Source organism: Anneissia japonica, unplaced genomic scaffold (assembly GCF_011630105.1).
Source record: "Anneissia japonica isolate Jap-2015-1 unplaced genomic scaffold, ASM1163010v1 scaffold287925_len434832_cov202, whole genome shotgun sequence".
NCBI classification, from domain to species: Eukaryota; Metazoa; Echinodermata; class Crinoidea; order Comatulida; family Comatulidae; genus Anneissia; species Anneissia japonica.
In genome coordinates, this window is record NW_022701900.1 from 145692 (window position 1) to 164959 (window position 19268).

A 19268-nucleotide genomic window follows, 5' to 3' on the forward strand; every position below is an offset into this window, starting at 1 on the left:
ACTCTTTCTTTTCCCATTAACTGTTTAGCTAGACACCGCCATCACTTGAGCACCTGTGAGTGCGGGCTTCGCGCCTTAAATTTCCGATAAACGGTGCGGTGTTGGTTTGGTTTGGTTCAGTTAGCCGTCTAGAGTAATGTTAGTCTAGGTTTATGGTTACTTTTCTTGTCCGTTTCCTTCCGTTGTTGTTAAGCGCCTCGAGGTTGGTCCAACAGGAGGCGCTATACAAATTGCAAAATTCTTCTTATTATTTATTATCTCCCTGAAGTAGTTTCCAACTCAAACTTTATTTGACAAAAACATGTGACATGCCTAAATATGGTGATGATGACATCACATCATGACCATTTACAGGCACATCATGACTATACAGTATATGGGCACATCATGACTATATATGGGCATGCAACATTTTTTGTCAAAGAAAATTTAATAATCTGGACAGAGCTTAAGCAGCAGCAGCAGCGCCAGAAGTTTGCTGACAAGTGGTACAACATGTCCGACAGAGGGGTCCACAATATTATGGATTGGCACTCAAAAAAACGTATAAATAGGCAAATTATTTTTTTAATTTCTGATCTGACGACCTAGTCGTGCGTCAGGCAAGAAGGGTGTCCAGGCTTGACCGACGGGGGGGGGGGGGGGGGGGAAAAACCCATTCCCCTACACTGCTGGCGCAACCTATGTACCACCATTAACCAAATAATGACAGGAAATCACATGTAATGATTAGTCTTGTTTATTACATTGATCAATTTTATACAAAAACAAAAAAGTTGGGGGGAGGGGAGGGAGGTGGTAAAACATCAGCAAGGATATACAGTACCATTATTCCTTGTATTGAGATCAATACCCTGTACTGTCCTTTAAATAATGGAACTCCATATCTAAAAATGAGTACAGAAGACAAGGAATTTCTTGTAGTTCAACAATCATGATTTCTGTATTCTTACTTTTCAACTTCCTGTCCATTAAAATGGCTCAATATATCTTAGTTACACAAAAAGCATCTAATTTTGTTGAACCTAAAACTTATTACGTGGTAGGTTTATTCCACTCTTTCATTACATACCAATTTCGTTGACAAAATTTACTAATAATGAACTTCCAGTGTGTTCATACTTTCTTATCAGCATCTTTGTTTTTAGCACCCTTTTGTATCCCCGATTTATTCTGTTCAGTTCCTTGACTTCCAGTTGCAGGGCCGGTTGCAGCTGCCGCAGCAGCAGCTGCTGCAGCAGCAGCCAGACGTGGTGACTTCCTCCCTCCAGTTGAAGAAGCTGGTGGAGTTTTGGCTATGGGTAATGAAGTTTTGGATGATGTGGTAGTCACACTTGATGTATCCAGTAATGAAGATGAGCTTCTAACAACAATAATTTCAGGAACTTTTGCGACTGTGGGAACAGCTGCCTGTGAATTTCCAGCACTGGTAGCTACTACTTGGCGAGGTGGCAATGAAGGTAAAGGTGATTTTGTCTGTGTTGCCTCTGGTGCAATTGCTACAGCTTGCTTCTCAGAAGACAGAATTACTGGCTGAACTTCTGAAGAAGTTATTTTTTGTTTTGTGAGGTCAATATTTATTGTTTTAATTGGAGATATATCTTTGGAGGCAGTTGATGTCAATGTAGAGGTTTGCAGAGATGATGGTAGTTGTGTCAGTGTGGATGAATATAGTGTTCCTGCTTGAGACCTTGTGATTGCAAGAGCCTTAGTGGACAGTGGAATAGTTGTCACAACATGACTTGATTTTTTACTAGGTTGGCCAAGAGCAAGTTTCAAGTCTGAAGGTGACTTTGATATAACTTGAGTCACTGGATACCTAACCTCAGTGATACTGGATCGTGACCCCAAAGCTGGAGTCTTGTTACGTGGGTCTGGTTGTGCACTGGATGTTTGCACACTTTTAGGAGGAGGCATCCTCGGAACTGAATGTGTAAATCCTCTCTGAAAAGTGAGTGTTTGTGATGGAACAGTTGTAACACTGGAAGATGTTGTCTTTATCAGGGATATGGCCTTAGCCACAGAAACTCCAGTTTGATGTGTAGTGTGCGGTACAGTCTGAACATTACCACAACTGAATTCAGTACTAGGAACACTAGATGTTTGTCTCAGTTTAGCCAATGAAGCTGCTGATTCAGATGTGGTCATAATTCCTAATCCACTTTGGGTAAAAGTTACGCCAGATGGAGTTTGTACTGACTGTATCTGGCTGACTGTCGACCTCATTATAGATGCAGTTGGTCTGGTTTGGGCTAATGACATTCCAGACACAACATGACCCATTGACAGTTTTTGAAGAGTCTGAGACATGGATGGTCTAATAATAGAAACTGGTTGTATCACAGTAGAAATTGGAGTAGCTGCCGAAGCACTGGATATTGCTACATTGGAGATTGGACCCAGTTTATTTCCAGTCTGTACTGCCTGAGAGAATGTACTAAATGAAGGAATTGTGCCCTTTGTTTCCAAATGTGTGCCTGTCGACGACACAAGTGATGAAGCATATTTTGCAGACTGCTGATGAAAGCTTGTGAAAGGAACAGCCATCACCACATGCGGTTTAGGAGAACCAGACAGTGCATCACTATTGGATACAGCACTATCAGATCTAGGAATAGTTGAGACAACAATCGGTGAGTTTTTACCACTGCTGCCAGCCGTCATGTTACTTATTAATTTAGAATTAGCTGGGAGAAGTTTTGCTCCAGGAATCTGAAAAATCATTCCTTTTGCTTGACCAAGACTGGTAGGCATGCTACCGTGGAGAACAGGTAGCGACCCTTTAGCAAGATTTTCAAGAGTTCCAGCTTGGGCGCTTTGTAAAAAGAGTGAAACTGGCACGCTAGCAGGCTTCTTTCCATCCAGTGAAGTCAAAACGTTTACACTACCATGAACATGATCCCCTGGTGCTTGTTTAAACAATGTAGAAACTGGGGGAATTCTGGTCTGCTTTGCTGGTGAAGGACTCTCTGTTAGTGGGGAGGAAGCCCTTACTTTTGGTATTACACCCTGAGCTGCTTGTAAATTTACCTGTGCTCTCTGATTAGCTTGCTGAATAATTGCACTAACTGTAGCCTGCTTGCGATTTGTTGTAGTACCTTTACAGCCAAGAGCAGCAGCAATAGCACTAATTGTTGCAGACTGGCTACCAATTACTGGTGTTTGCTTGGATTTGGATTCTGATGGTGGTGTTGTGACTCTCATTATAGGTGATGCCTTTCCACTAGTAAGTTGAATTGCTGCTGGAGCACCACCTTTACTTCCAAGAACATACATTTTTTGTCCACCAGATGTAGCAAATACATTTGTCACACCAGCAGGGAGTGAAGCGGTGGCCTTCTGTTGGTGTTGCACAAGTGAAGTTACAGCAGAAGTATTTTGAGCAGATTTCCCTTCTTGAGCTGTACTAGAAATATTGTGAATCATAGTACCACCAGCTAAGAGACTAACACCAGCCTGATGAGTCAAATTTGGGGATGATGTTTTACTAACGTTCTGTAATTTTCCTTCTGCAGATGCACTGCCTTGGAGTCCTGCAAGTGCAAGAGCAATATTCAACTGGTGTGGCAACACCTGTGGTAAACTCTCCTTCTTTTGGTTCAGGGCTTGTGGAAATACAGTGTTGAGGTGTGGTGTTTGGTTTTTAACTTGATTGTCTTTAGTCTGGGTTGGGATTGTTGATATTATACTTGATGGCTGTTCCATTCTAAGATTTTGATAATGAAGAGCTTGTGTCTGTAGAACCTCCAGTGCAGTCAAATTTCCTTGGGCTGTTGAAGCCATTCGAACCATAGCTCTATGTTGTGCACTGCCAAGAGGAGATAACATACTGGAAAGGGGTAAAGAAGAGGTTTTAGCTGCAACTGTGGTCACTGGATTATCAGCAAGCTGTGTCTGCTGTGACAGGATATGAGCTTGAATGGAAGGTAGAGATGCTTGTTGTGAGGCACTCAACTGAAGTTGTTTTGCTTTTCCTGCATTTAATGCAAGCTGTTGGGCTACTGTTTGCGCTCCAGAGGAACTTTGGCTAGACTTCTGTGAGCTTCCACTGCTGGACATACTGAGACGAGAACTACCAACAGAAATTTGACTGGGCATAGTAACTGGCAAGATGGATCCTGGACTCTGCATAAGAGAGTTCTTTGATGGTAATTGATGTCCAAGCATGGATGCTACTGGAGAGGCACCATGAGATATATCCAATGCAATACCGCTGCTTGCTAAACTATCATTGCTACTGTCACTCATAACACTAGGAGGCCGGTTTTGTGGTGCTTTCATCAGAGCTTCCTTGATGACTGACTTCTAAAAATGAAATTAAATACATATTCATTTTTAAAAAAACATAACATCATAATACATGAAAACATTTTATCACATATAGGCTATGTTCTCACATAGTTGCTAACAGTTAGCAGGATCTGGATCCTGCTAGCTGCCGTGCGTCCATACGAAAAAAATCCCAATCCGGATACCAAGAATATGATGATCGAATCACTGGCCAATAAGAAACTGGAAATTGTAAACGTGTATGTGTGATTGATTGATCATAGAAACGCCCTCAACTTGCTATCCGATGGCACTTGCTAACCGTTAGCGGTATCCGGATACTGCTAATGGTTAGCGCAGACCAATCGGGCGTTCTTACGCAAGTGCTAACGGTTAGCTCCCGATCCGGATACTAAGGCTCTCATGAGAACCAGGCTATAGTCTTGGCACTACTTACCACTTTAGTTTGCTTCAGTAATGCTTTCTTAGCTTTCGCTGCTGCTCCATGCTCTTGGTGAATACGTTCTGTTAAGTAGTTATAAAAACACATTTGAATGAGTCCTAAGCTTTAGGACCTTTTTTAAGTACCTTAAATTTGATTTTACCTTGTTTAGTCAAGGACTTATAACTGTTACCAGGATAGGAAGCTGGCTGGTTTAAGCCATCTAACTTGTATTAGCCTTATGTGTGTTATTGTTATGCTAATGAGCCTGATAAGCACAATCAATCTACTGTAAGTCAGTGGTGCATAACCAACAAAAATAAGATAAGCTTTGAGGCTAAATTCTTGACCTCATGTTATTTAAAAATTCATAACTCCATAACGGAGGGTCATATCACATTAATTTTTCCTGGAAAATGTTCTTAAAAGACTATTTTACACCACTGTAAAAAAATTTGTTTTGACATCTGACATAAAAATGGAAAAAGAAAAGCCTATCTAAATAGTGAATTAGAATAGGCCTAATGCTGTACTGAATCGGCCTATTCTAATACACTATTTAGATAGGCTTTTCTTTTTCCATCTTGATGTCAGTGGTCGAAAGTTGTTTTTTTTCAATCATACAGTGGCGTATATTTCTACAAGTTACTGTTATTTAACAGTAACTTGTTATTCTCAAACTTAAATAATATTTTTCATTTCATTTTCATTTATTCATTTATTTCCACACATCATCAAAGAAAACATATACTGTACATTGTTCATTGAATCAAGTATTGAAAAATATATAGGTTCACCTACCAAATTCACCCTCAGAGCGCCCTCTATGCAGATAGATCCACAGTCTCCGATTAACATCATACTTCACACTCGGATCCTTCTCGTAGTGTAATCTATCGAGGGCACCGCTGACAACCGTGTTTATCTGGACATCTGGAGCTTCCGCCAGGAACTGAGAGTCTTTAAGGAGTTCACATACCTCAGCCCTCGTTCCTTCTCCATTTGGTAACCTGGCAACTGAGTCACGAACTGATGAGAAAGAATAGTCAGTAACTGAAGTTCTTGGGATAGTGCTTCTTCTATAGGCTACTTTTAATTAGAACACAACCAGTTATGCACACACAAATAGAAAACTTCACCATTTCATACTTCACTTTAGAATCTTAAATAGCTATGAAAAGACCAATCCAATTTAGCTTCTATTAGTAACTCATTATGAAATCTGACAAAGTACTGCTGTACTGTTCTGTAATGAAAAATAAGCAGTTGATTACATCTGTCATTACACCTTTTTGTACCATAGATACTGCATTTAGAAATACTTCTCTTGACATCCTAGCCACAATATAAGTGACCGGTGTTGTGTAATTATATACTCATGATGAATAAAAAGTGTAGCCACGTTATTCTGCAATAGAATAATAGGCAGTTTTCGCCGCGCGATGTTAACCTTAACGTTAATGGATGACGTCCTAATTTATTCATCTTGCATTGCGGAGTACGTTAATTTTCAGGAATTTACGTGCCCGACATACGTTAGTTACGGGTTTGTGCATGCGTATTTCAATTTGTTTACAAAAGGGGAGGAGCTATTGCGCTGCATGTTGGGTACTAACGTTAAGGTTAAGGTTAACGTGGTTAACGCGACGAAAACTACCTAATATAAGAAATGACAACAGCACTTTTAAGACTATATAACATTTAATCTCTAGCTTTATTTGCATTATGTATTATAATTGTAGTGCAAATTATCCTACAGACTTACCAAGACTCAGAATAGTAACATAAGGTGGTCGTTTTGAGACGAGCAATGAGTGTTCCCTTGCTCGGTTTAGTGACATTTCTTTTCCAAATACTCCCTTCACCGGGCCTACGACCTGTCTCTTATACACATCTAGATGTGTATAAGAGACAGGATCTGGATCCTGCTAGCTGCCGTGCGTCCATACGAAAAAAATCCCAATCCGGATACCAAGAATATGATGATCGAATCACTGGCCAATAAGAAACTGGAAATTGTAAACGTGTATGTGTGATTGATTGATCATAGAAACGCCCTCAACTTGCTATCCGTTCCTACAAATAATTTAGAAAAATACTGATAAATAATAATTCTAGTGACTTCTATAGCACTGGTGTCCACCAGTCAGTGCTCATGTTAGAAAATGAGAAGAAAATTCAATATGGTGAAAATTAATTGTACATATACGTATGAGCATATCAAGCCTGTCATCTACTAGGCAAATTTATTCGTGCAAATCAAAACTTTTGGTTCGCTTCATGAGCTCACATTGATTGCGCAATTTTTCACTTCGCAAAAAGTAGGAAGAATTTTAACTGCTGAAGCGAAAAACTCTGATAGAATTGTGAATGCAAATGAACCGTGCTTTCAATTCGCGCGAATAACTTCACTTACTGGAAAAGAGGCTTAAGTGATACATATGAAACTAATCATTTAATCAATCAATTCACCTATCAAATTAAAAATATATAAATAAATGGCATAATTCACTAACATTCTTGGACTTGGTATTTGAACTGAGTCTTTCTTGTCCATTGATTGTGCATCTGGTGGGCTTGCTATATTATCATCAGTAGAAATATTCAACCACTGTTTAAAGAGAGCTGCCAAATCATCATCACCATCACCAATCCCAGTACCTAAAAAAATAATAATTAAAAAAGAAAATGTCAGATTATGCAATGTTGTGTAAACATAGCATCACTGTACGCTGAGGAATTTCAAATCTGCAAACCTCCTCCCTCATAACAATGATGTTCTCTGTATACCTATCCATGTCCAATGTAGAGGCTCTCCCGGAACAAACTGGGCACGAGACACAAGTGGTAGGCTTCCTTTACGATCCCTGTTCAAGTACACTAAAGCTTCGTTTAATGCTTTACTCCACGACTGCTTCAAGGGGTACCAATGATTCAACATACTTGTTGGCGACTTTTCCCACACGTCAACACGTTCTTCCAGACGACTTTGAGGCATCCGCTTCTCTGGGTTTGATGTCAACCAATCACGAAGAAGACTGAAGAAATTTGCATACAATCCATATGGTTGGCTGTTTAGAAATTAAACAGAATATTGAAATTTTAAAAAGACCCAAATGGAATAGGTTTTCAGACTTGTGTGTGTTATAATTGGTATGCATTTCTATTAATTGTATGGCCTAAATATATTAAAACTGTCACATTACTGAAACAATAAAAATATTAACTTACAACTTAGCTGTGAGCTGAGCAGGTGTCTTTGGAGCGTCTTCACTTGTTGCTTGTTTTTGAAGTGGTGTAACTTTATCTAGACTTGAAATTTCTCCAAGTCTATTAAACGACATCATATCAAGAGGATTAACAAACTTGCGTCTCTTCCTCTTTAACTTTTCTTTTTCTCGTTCTTTTTTCCTCTTTTTGTGGTGCAAAGCAGGTAATGTGGGTTGAACTAGTACGAATAAAAACAATATAGACAAATATGGCATTTATACACAGCACTGCACATTATAGTGTAGTTTAGTATGCTGGTATAATCTCTCAGTAAACATAATCAGTAGTGGTAGTCAACTGATACAATATCAATCAGTATTTATCAATGACGAAAAAGTGTTTTCAAGAGCCAATGGCTAATGGGACAGTTACTGTAGCGGTATAATCTAATAAGCAATTAATATACTTGTGCATTGTATACTAGCAGGAAATTATAATACAAAGGTTAGGTTTAATGCATGAAAACATTTTTTAATGCATAAAGTCTAACCTAAGTATAATAATTTTCTCCTAGTGTACGATGTATTAACTTTTACGGAAGAAATTACATCACTTGTCAACAAAATTGGCGATTGGGAAAATGTCTGTTCTCTCTCTCTTTCTGCAGATGCGCGTCATAGTGCTAAGTGTGAAAACAATAGCATACAATTTATTATGGTGCACGATACATACTGTACAAGTTGTTTTCACCTTTTGCACACAAACCCTAAAAAGATCAAGCAAACTGTCTGTGCACTAATGAAAAATTAGTGCATGGTTGGGGATAGGAAAGCAACATTTGGAGTGGCAGTAGTGTTGTGACAATTGACTTATAATGATTATTATGAGGATGGTCACAATGCGCATGATAATGATAATAAGCAACCGAAGAGAGCTAAGCATGGGCAAGAGTGAAGACCCAAGAAGGGGAGTATAGAATTCTTACCTGGTGTACCTATGGGTGATTTTTTCTGCATATATGTTCTTGCGATCACATCTTGCAGTTTAACTGCTTTTGTATCTAACTCTGCGTGTTCTTCCAAGCGTGCACGCCTTTTACGATGATGCTCAATGACAAGTGACAGGTCATACTCTGTGACCTTGGCAGGAGAATGAATTCGAAGATCATTTACATTCATCTGTGCTCCAACTTAAATAAATTAGAACAAAATTATTATAACACCAAACTACCAGTCATAGTAAAATATTAAAAATACAACACAGACTACAAAATTTCAATTGCTTATTATTATTATTTGTGCTACTTTCACAGATTGTAATAAAAATATAAAAAATATGAATTCAACTTTAATTAATAATGCATAAAAATGTAAATGATATAACTTGATAGCTGTCACATTTTTTACAATTACCTTTCTTGGTTGGTTCATTGGGAACAGGTTTGACAGCATAGGTGGACTGAACTCGTGGGGTTAGCGGAGTAGGGGGGAACTCTGGGAAAGGGTTGAATGAGCAATATAAATCTTCTGTGCTAACTTTTGGCTGCTGCAACACCTGCTGATAACCATCATCCCTGTCTTCATCCGAGGACGAACTGGACACCTTGGTTGGATAGAAGGATGATAAATATTCATGAGTACAAACCACTCCAATAAATATACTAAACTGTAAAATGTATTCATTATTTATTTTAGTTATGATGCATTTGAATTGCAGCCATACTATTATATCATTGTTGTTGCTATACATAATTAAATTTTTGAAATGGGAAACAATCTATGGTGCAAATTCACAAGCGACCAATGCTTTTCAACTGAGCATGTGTGAATATATATTACAAGCACTTACCCCAGCCTCTTCATGACACTCCCTTAATATCCTGTTGAAAAAATTAAGATCAATATTAAACATCTACAGTATATGGATTAACATTAAACAACATGATAGCAATTGCTAAAAAAATTATGAACTTCTATTGCAGAGAAGAAAGTGTAATAAACACAATTATATAAATAATAAGGATAATTAATGAGAATACAGGTCTCCCTGCAATCAAACACCACTTCCGAGACCGGTGTTTCCATGCTATAATTACAATTACATAGATAGAAAACATTTTTTCAATTTGGGACCACAGAAAATTTGTAATTAATTAGAGGTGGTCTTTAATTGGAGGGAGACTGAATGAAAATGTATATGGGTGATAAGGATAGATTTTTGATTGACAACTTACTGTTTGTAACGCTTGTTGGTCTTTTTCTCCAGTTTCAAATGCATTTTTGACGGCTGAGGGCGCTTCACTACAATAGGTTGTTCTGGTGCAACAGTCATGGCTGCAGCAAGTAATTTCTTAAATAAAAATTGTAATCTGTATTCAGGGAACTACCAATTCATGAGTGGCAAACAGTCATTTTTTAATTAATTCATTTCTAATTTATGAGTGGGAGCCAATTCTGTTTTAATCTACTGTTCTCTAACAGGACCCAGTAATAATAAATAATAATAAAGTTCTTAACCGTTCTGAAGTCAACAGAACAAGTCGTTGTTATTGACTATCTAAATAGTTGACAAACTTTAACTGGACAAAACAAAAAAGAGAATTCTATATTAAATTAAGACAATGCTTTAAGACCAAGCCATATATTGAGGGTTAAGTCAGGCAGTGACTGCATTGACCTACATTCGACAAAACAGGACATATCCATGGCAGCCAAATAGCTTGGAGCAGAGGACACTCACAGGCAACAAGTAAAACACATCTTAGATATGGTAATAAAGTTATTGAGTACTGAGTAACATTAAATGAAATAATACCTAGTTGCTGATCAAATGTTTTTTACAATTACAATTCTTTGATGTTTCAATAAGGAACAATATTATTTAATAATATTAATTAATTTTCATATATTAGTAATCATGTTAATCATCAGCTATTACAATATACTTTTCCAAATAAAATTTGAACTTATCAATATTATATTATAAGTTTCTTTTAGAAAATGGACCATTTGTAAGAACATGGTATGCATGAACAATGCCATTTATGCTAAATGTGTTAAAATAAATAATAAATATATTATCATTCAATAAAAATCTAATTTTTAGAACCTGTCTTGACACCAATACGTCCTGTAGAAGTCTGTGGTGGTGTTTTTGTTGCTGGAACTTGTACTCCCGATACTTAGCCCTCTGGCTAGCTTTCACATACTTTGCAATATCTGGGTTTAGGAATCCATTGACTAATTTCTTGCCAAACTGAGTCAACGGATTGCCAAATCTCATATCCTCACCATTGAACAGTTTTCTGCAGAAGAATACACAGCATTTCATTAAATATGTCTGTAAAAAAACCTACAACTTATTTTTGTCTCTTAAAAACAGATCTATGGAATTCAATAATAATAATAATAATTTATTAATTTACATTGCACAAATTCAATTAAAGAATATGTTCAAATGTACATTAAAATAAATAGACAAGATTACACGATTACAATATAAATGAGTAGTTAAAATTATGGACTGCTACAAATAATAATAATAGTTTTTAAAACAAACAATACTTACTCAATTGTTATAGATTTTTCATGTTCATCATTTTCCGGAAAGACTGGAAGAAGTTTTGTGAGATTTTGTCTGTCCTCATCACTCAAACAGTTTTTCCATGTTTCCAGGCTCATTACTTGCCTAAATATTGTGATCTAGGGAAGTATGAACATATTAATTCAAGAGTACACTATATACTAATGTTGAGGATCCCACTGACATCTGCCAGAATTTTTCAGGCCCCAGTCAGACAGCGTTACCCTTAAATATATATTCTAGAAAAAACACTTGCTGTAATTTCTTATCCTAGCTGGGAGGAACGAGTACTTAATTGACCATGGAAATACAGTACATAGACTTCTTTATACCACTATGTTAGCAGCCAATAATGTAGGAGCAAAGTGGATGACTATTGTTGTAGAATGAGTTCAGAGTTCACATAAAAACAACCTATAATTTTTCCCCACCATCATTCCAATGCACTCTTATCCCCTAACTGACATTGCCAGCATGATGGACCTTTCCATTAAGCCCCACCCTTACATATTGTTGCTAAGATCTCAGAAAATGAGTGTTAAAATATACGCAAATACGTGCGTTTTTGGCTGTGTGCTTGTTATTCCTTGCTCTGTTCTGATTCGCCAGTTAATAAGTTTGATTGACACTCCAGAAAGGTTCATACTTCCTAAATGAATTGTAATTTATAGTCTAGTTTTCTATTTCTTAACTATTTGATTTGCTTACATCTTGTGCTAAGTCTACTGGTACCAACAACTTGTCTTTCCCAAGCAGACAAGCCTCAAATTTAGGTTCTGTTCCTTCCTCTTCTTCCTCCTTTTTTGTATCCTTTTTGCTATCATCAGTTTTGATCTGTTTTTTTCTAGTCTTTGCTAATGACTTGATTTTCTTAGATTCTGGTTGATTCTGATCCTGGACATCGCATTGGTTATTTTCTTCATCATTTACATCTGTGTCTCGCTTTCTCTTTTGTTGTTTATCAAGATGAATAACATTTGACTTTTCTGAGGGAGACTGTTTCTCTTCTGAATCCTTTTCTATCGATAGGTTGGTTGGAGAATGTCCTTTTATTTGTTTAGTTTCTTGTTCTACCTCGTGTTTTATTACAATGTTTTCTCCTACTTCTTCTCTCTTTCTTTCAATCAATGTTTTATCTTCCTTCATTTCTGTTTCAGCTCCTTGATCTGTGCCCATACTTGACCTCTCCATTCTTCAATCTGTCCTTTAACCTTTATAGAGTCTAAACACAAAGGTGTAAAAAAAGGAAGTTAGGGTATAGGCGCGCCATAGCCTAATTCCAATGGTAAATATGAATCATCAAACAAGTTTTGGATGGGTCATAGCTATAAAGCTTACTGACCAACCCAAAAACATCAAGCAAGTATCAAGCAATTAAGTACAATTCTCCTTCTAATTAAAGACCCCTCCAATTAAAGACAACTTTTCTGTGGTCCCATATCAACAAATGTCTTTTTTATCGCTTTTATTCTAAATAAAGAGACCAGACAGAACTGCTAAAGGCCATGGAAACTCTGGTCGCAAATATGTTCTTTAATTGGAGGAAGACCTGTACTACTACTCTTTAGGCAAGGCCCATGGATGCTAGCGTAGGTATTATTATGAGCACAGCGCCCACCTTCCTCCCTGGACTTGGCCTTACGTACTTACTTAGCTGTGCCTCTCTCTAGGCCTAACCTTGACTAGGCCTAACGCCTAGGCCTAGGCTAGGTAGGTAGGGCCTAGCCGCCTAGCCTAGCTAGGCCCCTACTACTACTACTAGGCCTAGGCCCTAGCCAGAAAATCCATAAAATTAAATTAGGTTTCAAGACTTTATCAACTTGTAATCCATTAAACAAGAACACACTTTTACATACCTTCCTACATGAATTGTCACTACATCATGGTAGCCTAATAGAATTGAGAAAAATAAGGAATATATCAGGTGTTGAAACCAACGCTAAATCAAAGGGAAATTGTTTTGTTTTCATAAATGAAAATGACGCCCTCCTCAGTCTTTGTGGGAGTGGAGGGAAAGTCTGAGATCCGGAAATGGTTATATGCACGGCCGCCTTGTTCGCACATAATGACCTCTCAGTGGTTCCCTTGAAGCCTGAAAAAAGAACCAACTCTGTGAACTGGCTTGATATAATCATATAATACAGGGGACATGGGCATAAAAATCGGTCAGAGGGCCAAAGTGGCTTTTTGATTTAACAGCGAGGGCCGCGGCACCCAAACATTGTTTCCAGTAGGCCTACGTGCTTCCAAAAACCTTCAAGAACTGCTTTTACACCAATTTATTCTCAGTTTTATTTTACTTTTTACATGATCGGTGTCGGGCCATAAAAAACGTGTTTTCTGGCCCTAAATTGTCATTTGGTGGGGGGGGGGGTCGCCCTTGATCACTTTTAAGACATTTTGAGCGACGACCGATCACGCCCATTTCTGGTCACCCACCCAGCGTATTCCCCCTAAAATTTAACTTGTAATGTACCAGTTTCCTTTCTTCACTCTCAGAGACGATGGTATTCAATAGCTAGGACCCTGATTCGTAATTAATTTATTTGAAGAGCCAAATTATTTTAATTTTGTTTGGTGTCACGGGCCAAAAAAAAATCTCTGAGTTGTCAAGCAAGTTGCTAGTGATCACTCATTACTATAGGAACTTACAAAGCTCACTGTTTATTTTTATTTATTTCTCATTAAGTTTAGTACCGCCCATGCATTGTTGATAGGCCAATTGAGTTTCACTAATTTTTTACTAACTTGTAGTTAAGTAGGCCTATTTCTAATGTAGGCCTATATCATTTATGCTGATGAAGCCCACGATTTTTTTCTTTTATTTTTATATTTTCTTTCGGCGGCGATGATATTTTGATGCGAGAAACTCTTTTAGTTTACGGAAGTATGGCCAGTGTGTGTTGTCATTCTTCCCAACTGGTCACTGAAATGGTGGCGCAGAAGTCGTGTGATTCCAGAGTTTGTGTGTTTGGTACTAATTTGGCGATTTAATTCGACCAATTAACAGTTCCTCCCTGCTCAGGAGGATATTTGAAATATTTTTGACCTCAACGTGGGATGCAGACCTAGGCCTATATCAAGTTCTGCAGTGGTTCTTAACTGGCGGTTTTTTGAACGAATAGGCCTATACTGCCCTGTAATGCCCATATGTTTGATTAAATTGATTCAATCTACTAAATTTGCCACTGTCATAATAGTTGAGAACCCCCTTTTTCTCAAATTCATCCATATCCAATCAAAACCATCCTTCATTTTCTTCTCTATATGACTCAAACTTTAGACAAACAACTACAGCATCCCCCCCCCCCCGGAGGCGTTTATTGTTGAGAATGGTTTTTGAGTGAGGGGGGTTTTTCGAGGGCGTTTATTCGAGGGAGGCGTTCTTGTTTGCTGTGAAATGGATATGCTCAAGTAAACGCCCGTTTACATCACTGGATTTGGAACTACTACACATACTGTAATTACCGTCAAAATATGTTATTGCCTGCATCCACGTGAGCGTCAGACTGCCATATGCTTGCAATGCTTAAGCATATTGGGAGGAGTTTTGGATGATTTTCATAAGTGACCATAGACTTTATTTACGGATTTCTCCAGGTTAAGAAAAGTGGAACTCTGAGAAGAATATTAACAGAATTATGGCATGCATCTTACCAATTTTATTGTAACAGTTTCTGGAAAATTTTTAAATACGAAATTTTAACACTTTTGCACTTTTTATCCTTTCTTGTTTTTAAAATCACTGTATATTTAATTGAATTATCTTTGAAGCTTTTTTATTTCGGTATTCATGTGTCATATTTTTAGTCGTGGTTTACGGTATAGTTTTATTGTGAACGCACCGCATGGTGTGTGCTATTAAATCAAAAGTATACCATAGTTTTTAAATAAAGTTAGTATGTTATTTCCAGTATTTATGTGGGAGTTTATTCGAGAAAAAAAATTAACGCTTATTCTGAGGAGGTGTTTATTCAAATGAGGCTCTAGGTGGGGAGGGGTGGTGTGGTTGTATAGAGGCAACTCTGAATTTCATGTTTCTACTAGACATTCATTCTAATTAAATATGGTTTGTGTAAAAATAAAATAAGTCATAGATCATTTAATAATTTCTCACTATAAGTAAAGAAAAAACGCAACCCCTGGGCCATCAATCCAACTTTTAAGGAACTAGCGACAAGATTGACTTTAATACTGGTATATTCTGGAACCATTTTGGTCAATTTCATCTTAAGTACCAATAATAATATACCGGTAATATATTTCCTAAAATAATAATCATGTTTGCCACAAATAGCTAGCAATTTACAGGAATATATCATGAAAGTATACAGTACCGTAACATTTTTATGGGCTTTTACAAAATTATTACTTTTATTACTTTCATAATTTGGATATGTTTGACGATAATTAATTTACTTAGATTTTGATGAGAGAAACTCGTCTTTTAGTTTATTGAACAGTTCTGTAAATGTTAGATCAGAATTAGGCTCGAACTCGTCCATTACGTTGCAACTAGCTACATAATCGAAGTATGGCCAATGCGTGTTGTCATTCTCCCCGTATTTGTAGCACTGAATGGTGGCGCAGAAGTCGTCCGTGTTATTCCAGAGCTTGTGTGTTTGGTACCAATTTGGCGATATCCATGTGACGTCATCTTTCTTTACATTAAAGTCGAACATGTAGTCTTGATCATCGGGCGTGTAAGTCGTCGATTGTTTTACTTGTGAAGTCTTGTTATACACGTTTATGGTCAATCCACCATGTAAAACGCGAATTACTCCATATGAATTTCCGTGATTATGTATCGGGCTACCATGGTCACTTGGCCAGATCTCCAGTACGTAAGGCACGCCGGGTGAATTCCCAAACTCATGACCCAAAGTGATACGGAGGTATGTCTGTCTAGGATCCGACTTGCCAAACTCTCCTTCTTTGCTTTTAAGAATTCCGTGTAGAAGAGCGTCTGGTGTCCGAATGCTATTTCGGATGGCGTCAACCAGATTGAAGTCTGGACAAGAGTCGTCTTCCATTAATGCAAGATCAACATTCTTTGCAGTTACATTTGTGTACAGCTCTAAACATTCTTTCGGAAGACTGGCAGAATAAGTGAAACGACCTTCATCTAGATCGAACATATTGAGCATTGAACTGTCTACTGCAATTGGAGGACGGTCGGAGACGAATGGCAGATGATCGAAGTCAACAACCGTTTCGACATCCATCATGGAGTACGTAACATCAACTTCATCATACAGCTCTACATTTCGATGGACTGTAGGGTTGAAGAATGCATCTTTTATGATTTTTCGCAGACTTTCTTTCACAAGGTAGACATTTTCATTCAGAATCGTGGTCATGTTCATTCTGTAACCCTTTCCGTACTTCACGATCATGCGGTCGCTATCGTAGCTGAGCCAATACGTACAAAACAGATCCTTCTCGATACCAATATTGTTTCCAAAAAAGGGGTGAGGTTTCTTTGAAGGATACACAAAATTATGATTATCCGTCTTGCAAGTGAGAATGGCTTCCTCATACCCTACTTTCATCTCAATGAAGGATGTATCGATCTGCGAGTTTGGTACTAAGTCTCGAACGATGATACGAAATGGTCGGTTTCGTGAAACGTTAAAAAGAAAAGTACCCTTTCCAATAACTGGAAACGGCTTACACCAAGTTGGCTTATCTTGCTCTGTTGAAGTCATCTTTCGTCTGTTAAGCAAAATGAAACCACCAATTGAAATCAGTCGACTATTTATTCATCGAAGTGTTATTCACCCACATATTATACAAATCATCACAGACAGTCGATTGGTCAGTAAACCTTATCTCTTAACATATCGATTTTAATTGGTCAACAATCTGTCAACTTTGTATTTAAGGTTGTCAATGCGGCGATTGTGTTTATTGAAAGATGTTTGTTCACATACCACCAGACGATAGGTCACACTCCAACGTTTTGCAAGCTGCCCAGACTATTCGACAACAACACGTGACGTGCCTAAATATGGTCATGATGACATCACACCATCACCATATGTAGGCACGTCATGACTATCTGAAAATTGTATGTTAACTCCTCCACACCCCTGATGCAGGATATATTGTGTACAGATCAATTGCCTATCATATTCATATCGTATTACTGTATATTAAAATCTGTCCTTACATTAATAAAAATGCATAATATATAAATTATTAAACGAAAATCCATACACTAAAAATAAATAATAAATAGATTAATAAATTAACTGAAGTTGACAACAAGAAGGAATTCACAATTCAAAGGCAGGTGGTACAAAACTACACAATAGACCTTGAATAAATTTGAATAATTTAGTCTGAATAGTCTGTCAACGGAAATACAGGTACCGTTATTTGAATAAACGCCTCGAGGATTGAGAAGGTTTTTGAGGCTAGGGGAGTTTATTCGAGGGGGTTTATTTGAGGGAGTTTATTTTATTTTTTTTATTTGGTGTATGGATACCATACTCAAATAAACGCCCTTTAATTTCACTGTAAACGTGGAACCATTATATAACACGTACATAATTGCCGTCAAAATGTATTATTGCGTAATCATTAAGACTTTGATCCCCAACCAGATTTGAAAAATTGTAATTCTAGTAGAGTGAATGTTGAGAATTATGTTTATATTTATGCAATGCTGATACACTGTACTGAGAAAAAATAGCAAATTATATATTGAAATTGTTTGTGAAATGTTTATAAGTCCTTGGTTCATTGTAATACTACAAAACAAAATCAGATCAATTTTAAATCAAATTTGTGAACATACTTGCCTGATTTTATTTGTGATTAGTTTGATTTTAAGTGTGTAAAGTATGATTGATTTGCATGCCAAGTGAAATTAGTACCCTTATTTTGCTTTGTTTTACCGTACCGTAATTCTCGGTTAGGCCTGGCTGTACGCCTAGCCGTTACGCAGTGTGGCTAAGGAAACCCTCGAGGCGTTTATTCAAATAACTGTACCTGCATTTCCGTTGACAGAGTATTCAGACTAAATTATGTGCCTTCCTATCCTGGTAACAGTTATAAGTCCTTGCTTTAATCACCGTATCGTACCGTATCACACAAAATCATTTGCAAAGATAATAGATTTAGTATCATCATGCTAGGCTGACAACATTCGTTCATATAATATATGCAGCACTATTTCATCATATGCAACAATAATTAGAATATTTATGAATAGGTGTATTAAATGCAAATATGAACTGACATTTAAGCCGATATATTATAGAACAAAATGCTGTGCAACTTATTTAACCGGACGCAGACTTGATTATATGGAATTTAAAAAAAAAAGTAATTTGTATTATAAAATTGTTTGAGAAATAAATGTGAACTTGAACTTGATTATAATAGGCAAATGTAAGGAGGGAACAACAGGTTAGTTACTAACGCAGCAAGACATCGCTTCGAGCATCCAAGCATCAAACCAAGTATAAGAAAGAACCGCTGTGGCGGCTCTAGGATATATTTTCTGGGGGAGGCTAAGTTGTCCGACAGGGGGACTTGAGCTCGTAGGCTCGAGCTGGAGGAAGGGGTTGAGAGTGGGCATGGCCGAAAATGGCACTCTCAGACTGTGACAGATATGTGTTGGCTTGTTGTGTGGGCCTATTTTATATGTTTTATGGTCTGACTGCCCGACGAGCTCTGTCCGGCGGGGTGGTGGGGGGGAGCTCTGTCCGGCGGGGGGGGGGGGGGGGGGGGGGTACCTTGAGTCCTTACCAGCCTC

At 37.7% G+C, this 19268-nt stretch overlaps 2 protein-coding genes across 2 annotated transcripts; both read right to left on the reverse strand.

Annotated features, from left to right (window-relative positions):
* Window positions 1-721: 721 nt before the first annotated feature.
* Window positions 722-13516, reverse strand: LOC117103751 (nuclear factor related to kappa-B-binding protein-like). The gene is made up of 15 exons (XM_033244360.1): window positions 13360-13516; window positions 12212-12725; window positions 11489-11622; window positions 11030-11225; window positions 10155-10270; window positions 9770-9800; window positions 9334-9523; window positions 8907-9110; window positions 7943-8159; window positions 7502-7782; window positions 7224-7372; window positions 6477-6588; window positions 5513-5740; window positions 4727-4794; window positions 722-4305 (listed from the first exon to the last, which is right to left on the reverse strand). The coding sequence occupies exons 2-15, from the start codon at window positions 12692-12694 to the stop codon at window positions 1117-1119; spliced, it is 5598 nt and encodes a 1865-aa protein (XP_033100251.1). The 5' UTR covers window positions 12695-12725; window positions 13360-13516; the 3' UTR covers window positions 722-1116.
* A 2171-nt stretch (window positions 13517-15687) lies between these two features.
* On the reverse strand, window positions 15688-17252 carry LOC117103746. The gene has a single exon (XM_033244356.1). The coding sequence runs from the start codon at window positions 17209-17211 to the stop codon at window positions 15919-15921; it is 1293 nt and encodes a 430-aa protein (XP_033100247.1). The 5' UTR covers window positions 17212-17252; the 3' UTR covers window positions 15688-15918.
* Window positions 17253-19268: the final 2016 nt, after the last annotated feature.